This window comes from Anomaloglossus baeobatrachus, chromosome 1 (genome assembly GCF_048569485.1).
Source record: "Anomaloglossus baeobatrachus isolate aAnoBae1 chromosome 1, aAnoBae1.hap1, whole genome shotgun sequence".
Classification (NCBI taxonomy): Eukaryota; Metazoa; Chordata; class Amphibia; order Anura; family Aromobatidae; genus Anomaloglossus; species Anomaloglossus baeobatrachus.
The window spans coordinates 549,613,445-549,627,287 of record NC_134353.1 but is presented as its reverse complement, the minus strand read 5'-3'; the positions used below and the strand labels follow the sequence as shown (position 1 = coordinate 549,627,287).

Sequence of the window (13,843 nt, the reverse complement as noted above, 5' to 3'; positions counted from 1 at the left end):
CTGAGACTTTGGCCTGGAAGAGTCTCTGTTGTGAAGAATTATTTGGTTAATGACAGAGCAGACAATTATGACGAATTGGTGCAAGATATGCTCGGTAATGTCAGAAATTTGGGAGTTAACATGAGTATAAAGATGCACTCTGTATAGCCATTTAAACAGATTTCCAGTTAGCCTTGGAGATTTCAGCAAGGAACAAGTAGACAAGTTCTACCAGGAAATGAAGGTGGTTAAGGAGAGATATCATGGCAGATGGGACATACACATGATGGCATACTACTGTTGGAGTCTCCAAAGTGATTGTCCTTATGCACATAAAAAGAAAAATTGCAAAAACAGCATTTTTGAAGAATTGACAATTAAAAAAAGTGTATGAATTAAATCATACATAGCTTTCCAGTCATGGGTTGTTATTTTTCATTTCCTTTTTGTATGATTTTTAGACTTTTTACTTACTAGTTGTAACAAAAATATTCTTGCAATTCTGAATGCTTTTGAATTGTGTTAATAAATTTTAAATCTCAGAAACTAGAAGAAATCTGGCAAAACCAAAGTCATTCTTAATCAGCAGCATAAACCTAATATAAAACCAGACACTGTTGGCACCAAAATCACTGTATACCAATGTAATCAACAGGAAGTGAGAGCTGCGGCTGTCGATCATTTCCTGTTATTTTTTTTATACAGCTGAGGAGGAGAGAGAAGCAGACTTCACAATTGCACGTGATCCCCAGGAACGAGTGTACCGGCACAGCAAGAACGGTGCCAGCACAGGAGGAAAGTTTTTTTTTTTTTAATTGGAAGAAATGTGAAATGAGAATGGGTTTGCCTAGTACTCAACAACCTCTTTAATACACAGACTACACTAATACACATTCATTGAAAAAAATAATATTAGGCTAAAGACATACGGCATAAAAATCGTAGCGAGTAGAATGCGATAAAACATCGCATTCCACTTGGACCAATATTAGCCTGTGTCCCAGCACCCATGAGCGATTATTTTCTCGGCCCCAACCGGACCGAGAAAATAACCGCAGCATTCTGCGATTGTAATGCGAGACTCTCTCTCGCACCCATTCAAGTATATGGGGCGAGAGAAAGATTGCACTGCACTCGCGGTACACCGGTGTACTGCAAGTGCAGAGCGAGAATGGCAATAGCTGGCTACGGAGGAGAGAGGGAGATAAATCTCTCCCTCTCCTCCGCAGCGCCAGCCCGCCCCTCCACAGCTGAGGTCCAATCGCATGATCGGACCTCAGTCGCAGTGACATTCGCATGATACTCGGCTTCTGCTGTGCTACCAGCGCGAGCAGAGTGTCATGCGAGGATCGCATTAGTCCCCGTGTGGCCCCGGCCTTAATGAGAGTTCTTTTTTTTAATGGAACATTCCAAGCATATGCAATGCTCAGCATAAATGAGTACATTCCCTTTTGACAAGATATTAATATTCACTGATTCCCATAACAATTTCCAAAACTTTGACTAGACCGAGTTTCATAGAACATATTTTATCTCATAACATGAAACTAAGGTTAATATAACTCATTCCAAAATATTTAGTTTTTCTCAAAATTAGTTAATGCAAAAAATGAATATACCTTACGTCAAAAACTACTACATTTAGCATTCTGTAAACCTCCATGATTAAGGACAGCACCAAGTCTTACAGGCATGGAATGAACACGCTGGTGACATATTGCAACATCTTTTTTCATTCTTCAACAATAACCGGTTTTAGAGCCTGGATGGTGAAGAGTGATGCTTAACATTTCTTCAGAATTCTCCATCAGTGTTAGATTGGGTCCATATCTGGAGACATTTGGCCACTGAATCAATGTCACCCTGTTGTTCTTCAGAAATGCAATAGATGTGTTTTGGGTCTTGAAAAAGTGCACGGAATAATGACAGAATCTAACAGAGCAGTACATCTGTGAATTCATGATAACTTCCGGACACCAGCACACCTCATGCAGCTTTAAATATATACACTGCCACCACCATGTTTTTACTGTAGGTACCAGGCATTTTTCTAAATTCATAGTGCCTACACAGTGTGTTTTTGTGAGGCTGCTTGAGTGCTTGTGGTGTTCGAGAGCTACATTGATGGTATCACAGTTCACAGATGTAGCAGTCTATATTGAAAGAAGATTCTACCATCACTTTGTGTTCTTGAAAGATGTGAATTTTCCCAACATTCCCCAAAACACACTAATGCATTTTAGAAGTGCAGGAAGAAAGTGATTCAGTGGCCAAGTATGTCTCCTGATCTGAACCTAACAAACACCTAAAGGGAATTCTGAAGACACAAGTTGACAATCACTCTTTAACCAACATCAAGGCTATAAAAGGAGGTTGTTTTTAAAGAGTGTACAAAAATAGATGTTGCAATATGTCATCAACTTGTTCATTCTATGCTTAAGGCCTAAGTCACACGGCGAGAAAATCGGTGCGAGTGGAGTGCAATAAAACATCGCATTCCACTCAGACCAATATTAGCCTGTGTGTCAGCGCACATGAGCGATTATTTTCTCAGCCCTAATCGGACTGAGAAAACAATCGCAGCATGCTGCGATTGTAATACAAGACTCTTTTCTCTCGCACCCATTCAAGTCTATGGGGCGAGAGAGAAATCGCACTTCACTCGCGGTACACCGGTGTACCGTGCGTGCACAGCGAGAATCACAATAGCCGGCTACGGAGGAGAGAGGGAGAGAAATCCCTCCCTCAACTCTGGCCCGCCCCCCGCAGCTGAGGCTAGTGTGAGCCGAGTGTCATGCGAGCATCACACTAGTGCCCCGTGTGGCCCCGGCCTATAAGACTTAGTATGATCCTTAAAAATCATGGAGGTCATACAAAACACTATCTACTTTTTCATGTGGGGTATATTAATTTTTGTTTCTAGTAAATTGAATAAAACAGAATATTTTGTATTGAAAGTTATATCAATCTTACTTTCATGTTATGGGTTAAAAAATATTTAATACAACTCAGTCTTGTCAAAATTTTGGAAATTCCTTTTATATTCAGTGAAATATTGATCAAAATCTTACTTTATAAAGGGGGTGTACTCATTTAGGCTGAGCACTGTATCTAAAAAGTCTACTTATGCCTCAAACTATGGCACAAGACTTAAAAAGAAAAATGTTTTGGGACTTTGCAATAATAAGTGTTGGGGACAATCCCTTTTATATTATTGACTTAACCTCCCAAATAACCTTGACCACAGGTGTTAAATCCTACTTCAGTTATTGCTGTGAAATAAACTATTACCGCTCCCTTTTACGCATCAAGAACAAAAAAAAATAAGTATAAAATGTTTAGTATTTTCTTGTTTCTAAATTTGGGGTGCCTTTTTGTCAGGTGTGCCCTATGGTCTCAAGAATATGGAAAACAGTTTGATCAACTTACTAGAGAAATTATTATTCTCAATTTAATTGGCCATACAGAGCACTTTGCTAGTGTTTAATCACATTTAATTCAACTCAATCTCTCATGTCTTGCAATGGGAAAAAATAATGAAATTAGCTTTCATGATAAATTCCACTACCATTTTTGGTATAAGGCTCGTAGAATATACGGAAATTGGATACTCGTGTGGATGAGGTATCGCATCGCAAAGCTAGTAATTTATGTATGCTACATAGCATATACATAAAACTGCCTTTAGGAAGCCAGACAGTCTTTGCATTTTCAACTCAAGTCAGTAGGGAATTGATCTGCGAGTCCCATAGTAAGAAATGCAGGGACAAAACGCAAAAAGAATTGATATGCTGCATCTTTGTGGTCACCACAAAGATGCAGCCAAAAAAAGTTGCAACGTGCACGCAGCAAAACTGAAATTTCAGACTTTGCTGGGGAAGGAAATGCATGCAGTTTTGTGCCACAAACTGTACCCAGAAAACGCGGCAAAAAAAAATCAGCATGCACATGAGGCCTTATACTATAAGTGAAACTACAGTTATAAATTTAATCAAACCCAGCATGTGATTAAGCTTCACGGCAGCCACTGAAGCCTTGAGATTTAAATTATAAAAGTAACGCCACAAAAAATTGGTTTAACAGTTGTTAAACTGCAGGGATCATAAAAAGCTTTGTTTGCTATAGCTAGAAGCAGAAGCCAGCTACTTGATACAAAACAGACTAAGCCCTTGACTTTTACGACCTATGATGAAATTGTATCTTCGCTTATTTAGGGGTTGCCTCAACATCAAGAATTATTTAAAATTGCAAAAAACTTGTAAAAGCAAAACAACTTTTTAATTTAAATTTTATCACTTCACAAGAATGTAGGGATTTAAATGACAGCCCCCAGGGCATAGACTCTGAAAGTCGGGCTCCGACTCTATACTTAATACAGAACAGCTCCATGCTGTGCCCTGGACGCACCCCCTGGGCTTTTCCAGATCACAGCACAGGGAGGTGATCGGCGCCATCATTGTTGATGATTGCCATCACACACCACGTATACTGTGAGCTGCACTTTCCCACTGTCACCTGCTCGAGATGTGTGAGCACCGGTGCCCCTTCCCCCCGCCGCCGCTACCAACTCCAACGACACACGCCCGCTCTGTCACCTGTCGGCCTGTGTGAGCACCGGCGCCTCCCGACGCCGCTGCTACTGTCTCCAATGACACCCCCGTCACCGGTCGGCCTGTGTGCGTACCGGCGCCCCTCCCCCTGCTACCATCTCTAATGACACCCCTCCTCTCCCGCGCCGTCGCTACCCTCCCCCCCCCTCTCCTTGCCGCAGCTGCCCGGTCACACACACACACACACTATATACACACTGTACACACGGTATATAGTACATACACATGGTATATACACACACAGTACACTGTATGTAGTATATACACACACACACACACTGGCTCCGCTGCCCTCATGCTGTTCGGTCACACTCACAGTATATACACACAGTACACACGGTATATAGTATATACACACACTGGCTCCACTACCCTCATGCTGCTCAGTCACACACACACAGTATATACACACACTGGCTCTGCCTCCCTCATGCTGCTTGGTCACACAGTATATAACACACTGTACACACACTGTGAGTGCGCGTGGCAGAGCATTGTGGGCAGGCGTGTGGCAGAGCATTTGTGTGCGGGCGGGCGTGCGTGTGGCAGAGCATTGCAAGCGTGCGTGTGGCAGAGCATTGTGGGTGGGCGTGTGTGTTGCAGAGCATTGCTGGACTGGGGCGTGCAGAGCGCTATGTGGGAAGCACTATGCAGCTGTCCTTGGTGACACTTAGACATTTGTGGTCACCAACAAAATGGCTCCGCACTGTCCCTACACTTCAGCTGTATTGTGAGAATTCTACAGTGGGATTTCTGTAGGATTTCAGCAGCTGCTCCTCCTAGTGTTTTAAGAATGGAAAATATCAAACTTATTTTTTTTTATATTTTACTCAATTAAAACCAAATATTTAAACAAAATATTAACACTTTACATTTTTCAGTTATTTAATTTTTTTTTTTTTTGGACGACACCTTCCCTTTAAGTTATCAAGCATGCACAGTGCTTACAAACTCTTTCGAGTAGATCAATGTAAGCACTTATCTAAACTAGAATATTCATCTAGCTCTGAACAAACACTCCCCAGACAGAATTCTACCATATTCTACATTTTAAACACATTTCCCGGACTCCCAAGCTCAGAAATATTGTATATGCTTCCTTAGCATGTGCAAACTGCCAATTCCCAACGATAAATTACATTGTTGGTGTTCATACATTAAGTGAGCTACAGGCTCTTACAGCTGCAAACACATTGTGCTATACATGATAGCAGTAACCTGATGGTAGATTGCAGCATAATGAAAGCAAAATATGGTAATGTTTTGACCAGCAAATTGCCACTGCACAAATTGCAGGTCATAAAACGTTCACCAACTTGTGTCAAAATCATTGTGAGGCATTAACCTTAAAAATGTTGCACAACATGATTTTTATAAACTAAAATTAAAGAAATTCACTGAAAAGGACATCAAATCACAAAAATGAGGTGGTACTTACCATTACCTACTTACAATACAAATGTAATGCAGGATACAGACAAACCCGCATATTTTGGCCAAAATATAAATAACTTAGGTACTTTTTTCACCTTTGCAGGATGCAGCCACATTCTGTCATATGGTTGTCCTTGTCGGGTGCACTTACATAGTGCTGAGTAGCTGGCTGGTCTAATAGGCGTCACAAAATGGCTATAAGCCAGACACTGTGCACTACACGTATCTGTGTGACTGGAACCCTATACCAGCCTTATCTGGGTGCATTTAAACCAAGTACCTACTCCCTTGCAGGATGGTAGGTATGTGGATGTGTGGTTATCAGCAGTTTGCAACCGTGTTACCTCTGCAGCCTGCATTATATCTGTATTGGGAAGTATTTTGAATTAATGTTCTTTTCAGCAAATTGCAGTTCATTTTAGTGTAGGGACTTCCCAGACAATGAAGACCTTTGGAGCGGTTGCAAGCATGCATATTTTGGCCAAAATATCAACCCAAATCCTCATGTATTTTTCATTGCACAATGCAATTAGGCTCTTTAATGTTAATAGGGGTGGAGGGAGCAAATGGTGCTGGTCTTTTTGTGGTAAACTCACATAGAGGGCCTTACAGCCAAACTGGTATGTTATTACATGTATTTAATAGAAGAAGAATTGCAATGGAAGCTTTTATTAATGTAGAAAACTTGGCTCAGAAGGGTTTTGTGCATGTTTCCAGCCAAGGCAAGTGCACTGGCTCTCCACTATAGCCTGTTAAATAATCACCCCCTTACAACTTATTGATGGCTCCAGTATTCTACTAATGATCACACAGTAGATTTCTGGAGCAGGTGAGTTTTTTTCCCCACATGGATTTAAAGTGGATCTGTCACTATTTCAATATGTATTACTAGATCTCTTAGACTTGATAGGGCTCATGCACTTAAATACCAAAATAATTATATTTCCAGACAGATTATGGAGCCTACCAGTGTGGTGACTGATCCACTCTAATTTCCCTAACTCTTGCTGTTCATTTGTTTATGAGGTAGCAATCACATTGCGTACCCTAGACATTAACTTTGTCATGTAAAAAAAAAAAAAAAAGTCTATTCACAACTTTGTCTGAACAAAGTCAGTAAATACTTACTGAAAATGGCCATGTACACTTGTACAGTAACAAATTGACTGCACTGGCTACAGTACAACATGAGTAATTCAGTAGCACGAGGGAGCAGAATTTAAGGATTTCAACAGTGGTGTATTTTAATATGATCCATGCAATAGTAAATCTGTTATTTAAAGCACAGAATGACCAAGTAAAGGCGCTCAGGGCTTCATGGCGGGGCTGATCCCTTATAAATACCTTCCCACCTGCATGTTTTTTTTATCTCTGCCCTTCTGCTTTATGGAAGCAGAGCTGTCAAAGAAGAGAGGAGGGTGGAGATGAAGGGAAAACAAGCAGGTGAAAAGGTGCACTTAAATTAGCGCTGCCATGATGCAATGAGCACCTGTACTTTTTTTGGCCGGTCATTCTATGCTGACAGAGGCCTTTAATGAAGGTGACAATATTTTACCAACTATTCACATTTACAGATATGAAATGGAACCTTACTAACACAGAATGGAACAAATAAGTGACAATATGGAATGTTAAAATACAATGCTCCATTTTCAACCCATTCAAAGGAAAAGAAAACCAAGTTACATCCAAAATGTAATGTGCCTTACAAAAATGAAGACAATGCGGAAAAAGGTAGCTTTTATTTACAAGCACATAATGAAGTGAAGACACAAACTAAAAACAATGCACAAGGACAAGTGCCACAACTGGAAAAAGAAATTACCTCTTTATTCCTCCATAAGCCATATTGAGCAAATTGTCCAACCTGCAAAACACATTTGGCAGATTGTTCAGTCTTGGCACAAACTGCCCCCTTAAAATTATGTGGAGCGTTAACCAAATAAACCTATTTGTTGGTCAGGGCTATCACATGCGGGTGGCAATGTAATACAAATTGTCCTTTCAATAAAACTTGTGTTTAGGTGTTGTTTTTTTATACTTAATCCAGGCATCACCACATTAGGCAAATGTTTTATTTTTTAAAGCAATAAACAGTTGCAGGAAAAATAGCACAATAATAAACAGACCTCTGTTTCCATCACGATGAATGAAAGCCGTCACTGGAGTTTTAATTTAAGAATACAGAATTTGGAAATAATTACAGAAAAAAAAAAAAAAGCCTGCCTTCAAGAGGTATTCCAGTGAGACCCCAAAATGGGAGACTTCTGTTCTCTGCGCTATTCAAGCTCTCTGACTGCCAGAGATCACAGACCACTGTTTGTATCACCCTTTGCGTCATTTGTTTTTAGTGATCATTGGGATAACCTTTAGATCAGTGGGGTCCAAATGCTATCACCTATTACATAAAAGACTGGTCTGAATGAAGACATCTCCCAAACTAGTCATACTCAGTTACAGAGGTAGGCATTAGAACTTAATCTTTGTGACGATACCAACTGCGCTGTCAGTGGCATTATTGGGGTGCTGGATTAACGTTCTGAATGGCACTGATGATTTGTCTTTGAGGGCTCAACAGGTTTCAATAGAAGAACGAATGCTTGCCAGGAATTCCCTTGTCACATGTACTTACAAAGGTAGTAACTTAACGCAAATCATTAAATAAGGTGAAGAAATTTTCTGTACCAGATCTGCATGCTGTGGCAAAAAAAAAAGTGTCAAAACTGAATGCGGTTTTGACGCAGTTTAGGGGTGTTTTTTTGGGCCATCAAGAAAGTCAATAAATTGAAGTTAATGGGTGAAAAAGCGCTGTTAAACCAGACCGATAATTCACATGCTACAGAGTTTGCTGCATCAAAATCTGCACCAAAACCACATAGGGAAAAAAAAAATGCACCCTGTGCACTGCAAGCGTAAGGTCCCATAGACTTTGCTGGCCTCAGGAAAGGCATGCAGATTTATATATTAAAAAAAAAAACAAAAAAACCCCCAAAAAAACAGACGTCTCAAACCGCAGCGTATGCACAGGGCCTAAGATCAATTTTTTTTACATTGGAAATCACACAACCCTCTTGAATTGTTTCTGCTATTCCTGCCGAGAGCAGCCTCTGAGGAACTCCATTAATATTTACCGTATTTTTCGCTTTATAAGACGCACCTGATTATAAGACGCACCCCCAAATTTGGTGAAGGAAAAGAGAATTTTTTTTTTTTAATGTTAAATGGGGTCCATCTTATAATGCCAGTGTCCGTCTAACAAATCATATAGGGTATATGTCCCTCATAGCCCATCATCCTAAAATTAGCCCACTTAATCTGGATATGGCCCCCTTATATTGAATATAGCCCCCTTGTGCTGGGACACGTCCCCCTGTGCTGCCCATGGCCCCTATAGATGGCACACCTCCCCTGTGTTTGATATGGCCCCCATGTGTGCTGCCCACGGCCCCTATAGATGGCACACCTCCCCTGTGTTAGATATGGCCCCCATGTGTGCTGCCCATGGCCATTATAGATGGCACACCTCCCCTGTGTTAGATATGGCCCCCATGTGTGCTGCCCATGGCCACTATAAATGGCACATCTCCCCTGTGTTAGCTGCCCATAATAAAATAAAACACTTTCCTTACCATCTCAGCGCGGTAATCTCGGTGTCTCCCTCCTCGCAGTTGAGCTCACAGTCCTCCCTCCTCCACTTCCTGGTTCTTGCTGCCGGTCATGTGATCAGCACGGTAGAGTGATATAATCTCTGCGTGCCTTATCACAGACCGCAGCAGCAGGAGACCGGAGATAAACGGTGGAGGTAAGTAAAGCTTTTTTTATTTTACTATGGGCAGCAGCACGGGGGCCATATCTAACACAGGGGGGATCATGTGCGATCAAAGGAGGGCGCAGACAGATATAATATGCCCAGCTGCCCCAGTCCCTCAGGGTGATGCGGTTTCAGCACCACACTGCTGATGGACAGCGGCTGTGCATATTATATGAGCGGGAGCAGGAGATCTAATGCTGCCGCCCACAGCTATCACCTGCCCCCAGCACCGCTCCAGAGCGGACCTACCCCCCCCGTATATTCGGTTTATAAGACGCACCCCCTACTTTCCCCCAAAATTTGAGGGAACAAAAGCGAGTCTTATAAAGCGAAAATTACGGTACTCTTCTAGATGAAAAGCCATGGCACTATTGGTAATGGAATATTTTTATTTTTTTTTCACCAGATGAAGGGAGTGCCCCCTTTTCTAGGGAATTTTACAAAAGAAACAGCTTTACATTACCTAATATGGGCAGTGTATACACTTATACAAATATTTCCTCCTCAAGCCACTCACCTTGAGGTGCGAGAAATATTTTTTAGTACCAAGATGTTTCATGACATCAGTTTTGAAGAGCTATGTACATTTTTCAACTCTTTGCATCTTATGAAATGGTGACAGAAACTTAAACTACTTTGACAACCCCTTCTGAATCTGTGTGTTTTCCACGGATAACAAAAACTTAATATTCACCTCCGGCGTTGACCCTTTCCCAGGGCTCACGTTAAGTTGTTACGTCACAAGAGCCCTGCATTCAATAAGTGCTGGCTTCACTCTCCCCGTATTCAGACATATTAGTCAAACAGGAAGTGAGTGGCCAGCCACAGCCCTCCATGTTTAATTTGTGTGAACGCAGGGCTCGCATGATGTAAAAACTTAACATGTGCCCTGGAAATGAGTCCCAAAACTGCTGGCTCAACGCTGGAAGCGAGTATAAGGGTTTTCATTTTAACGGGCGTAAACACAAGGGTTATGAAGGGGTTGTGCAAGAAGTGGAGAACCCCTTTACAGTGGTTGTGTGAATTCTATGAGTGCACCTAATACTCCGTAAACAATTAAATGAGATCAGGCACTCAAATGTAGAAATGCAAAAATTATTGTTTTTATTATTGACATGCGCAGTAGTCTGTGTGATAATCAATATGGTCATGTGACCTTCAAAATGTTTCACAGGCTGCCTATGTCAAGGGTCGCTCCAATATTAAACACGCTATGCTGGTATGCTGCCACTCAGGTCCTCTTTGGTATACTACATATATAAATATTTTGAAGAAGGTCACATATGACTGAAATGTTATATTGATTGTCACACGGAATACTATGCCTGTCAATTTTTTTTTTTCTTTCATTTCTGCATTTTAGTGCCGGATCTCATTTAATGGTTTACAGAATTGGACACTATCCAAGCACCAACAAAGTCTAAAAGGAGTGCTGTATTTTGGAACCAGAATTGTATGCACCCAATACTCAACATTTAACCATTTAAATTTTGAACATAAACTACTTTTGTAACGTACATAAATTAAAAATTTCCTACCATTTTTACTCCTTAATTCTATATAGAAATCTACTAGTGATGACTGTTGAAATATCAAGTTGTTTCAGGCATTCAGAATGAAACATTCATTTTCTTTTTTTTCTCCCACTGTCATTCAAAGAGCCAAAATATATTTTTCACTCTATATATTTAGTATATACTGTATAGCTATTTACCCTTTATTAAATACGTACTCTGATTAAAAAAAAAAAATTCTTATACTATCCCGGCACACAAACTATAATTATGAGATACTCAATGCAGTTCTATTATCCTCACAATACCTGGAATTCTGAGTGATCTAGCTGCTGCTCAATGCTCCTCATACCCTCTGAGACACATGGGGGGACGCCTTGCTCCAGCCTCCGGATAATAGCTGCCCTCCCTTGTTCTCTGCAGAGAAGCAGCTATTATCACGAGGCTGGCGGATATAGGATGGAGCAGGCCCCTGATGTGTGATGTAACATCCCAGGGGAGAGGGAAGGGAAGCAAGAGCAGCGGCCGGGTCACTCTGAGTTACGGGTTTTGTGAGGATAATTATATATATATATATATATATATATATATATATATATATATATATATATATATATATATATATATATTTATATATATATTTATATTTATATTATTGGTGTATATCTCAGATTAAGCTTTGCGAATGACGTATGAATCAAGCAGCATACAAGGTTATCCTGGAAAAGCAGTTGCTTCCTTCTGCTCAGGCAATGTTCCCTAACTCGGAGGACTTTTTTTTTTTTTTTTTTTAGCAGGACAATGTGCCACGACACACAGCTAAGTCAATGTGGGGATGAAGGACGACCACATCAAAACCCTGTCATGGCCAGCCCAATCTCCAGACCTGAAACCAATTGAGAACCTCTGGAATGTAATCAAAAGGAAAATGGATAGTCACAAGCCATCAAACAAAAAAAATGCTTACATTTTTGCACCAGGAGTGTTATACGGTCACCCAAAAGCAGTGTGAAAGACTTGTGGAAAGCATGCCAAGACGCATGAAAGCTGTGATTAAAAATCATGGTTATTCTACAAAATATTGATTTCAGAACTCTTCCTGAACTAACACATTAGTATTGTTTCTAAATGATTATGAACTTGTTTTCTTTGCATTATTTGAGGTCTGAAAGCAATGCATTTTTTTATTTTACTTCTATGACTTTCTGTCACTCCTCCAGGGTCTCTGTATCTCTGTTTCAATCTGCTGATGACACTGACACTCTAAGCTCAGTGGCTATTTCTGTCTGGGATCATTAAGTTTGCCTGAAAAGGTTAGTGCATTCTGGATCATCTCGATATTTCACCCGAAAGCCAAACAACCCTAAATTTTTGTGAGTAGTGCATGTATGTGTATATAATATACAGCTCTGGCAAAAATGAAGAGACCACTGCAAAATTTTCAGTTTTTCCTCTTTATAGGTAATAATAATTGAGTGAAATGTAAATTGTTCTTTTATTCTATAAACTACTGATAACATGTCTCCGAATTTCCAAACAATACATTTTGTATTTATTTTCTGACAATGAAAAATTGTCAAAACAATAAAAAAAAAAATGCATTGCTTTCAGACCTCAAATAATACAAAGAAAAGAAGTTCATGATCATTTAGAAACAATACTAAATGTTTTAATTCAGGAAGAGTTCAGAAATCAGTATGTTTTTGGAATAACCATGATTTTTAATCACAGCTTTCATGCGTCTTGGCATGCTTTCCACCAGTCTTGCACACTGTTTTTGGGTGACCTTATGCCACCACTCCTGGTGGAAAAATGTAATTGTGGCGCCCCTGAGGCTTCAGTCGCCACAGAGTACGGCACCTGATTTTAGGTGCTATGCTCATCCCGAATTCCTGGGTGATCAGTGCCGGTATCACACAACACCACATCCTAACACACAACAGATTAGCTCCGACATGCGATCAGGGCTGGGGCAGGTCCCATTAATGCATTGCGACCAGTAACGTGGTTATGGTACTTAATCCCAGTCCACTGTATCTAGAACCATCTAGTGGGTGGAGCTTAGTGGGCAGAGCTTAGTTGGTGTGACAGTTGACAGTCAGGCGTTGACGCGGAGCTCACTTGGTGACATTGGTGGAAAAAGGAGTACTGTCACTGAGAGAGTATGGTGTCGGTACTCCGAGGACTGAGCACAGACTGGGTGTAAGAGCCCTAGATTAGGGGACGCTTTAGGCTCGCCTAAATCTACTGGAAGGGAAGATTTTAAGTTTCTCGGTCTATCAAAGTGTCTGGGGCACAGCAGCAGACGTAGAACCTGGGAATTGGGACAGAGGTCCAACCCATTGAAAGACCAGAAGGGAACCCCAAATGCTTCTGGCCACTGGGACCCAGAAACAAAAAAGTGCTTTAAAAGGAAGGGCCCACCAGTCACAATACTGACACCGGGATCAGAGGAGTTCGGGATCGCCTGGAGCCCATCTTGGTGGAGATCGGCA

At 40.9% G+C, this 13,843-nt stretch overlaps 1 protein-coding gene across 8 annotated transcripts in view; it reads right to left on the bottom strand.

Annotated features, from left to right (window-relative positions):
• The window catches only part of ELAVL2 (ELAV like RNA binding protein 2), a 261,383-nt gene that overhangs the window by 14,925 nt on the left and 232,615 nt on the right, over positions 1-13,843 (bottom strand). For 7 of the 8 annotated variants that reach the window (XM_075316754.1, XM_075316739.1, XM_075316748.1 and 4 more), the window contains exon 7: positions 7,849-7,890. The exons of the other annotated variant lie outside the window; for it this stretch is intronic. In XM_075316754.1, the coding sequence (XP_075172869.1) occupies positions 7,849-7,890 (42 nt within the window). The remainder of the gene's footprint in view (positions 1-7,848; positions 7,891-13,843) is intronic. 8 annotated transcript variants of the gene reach the window in all.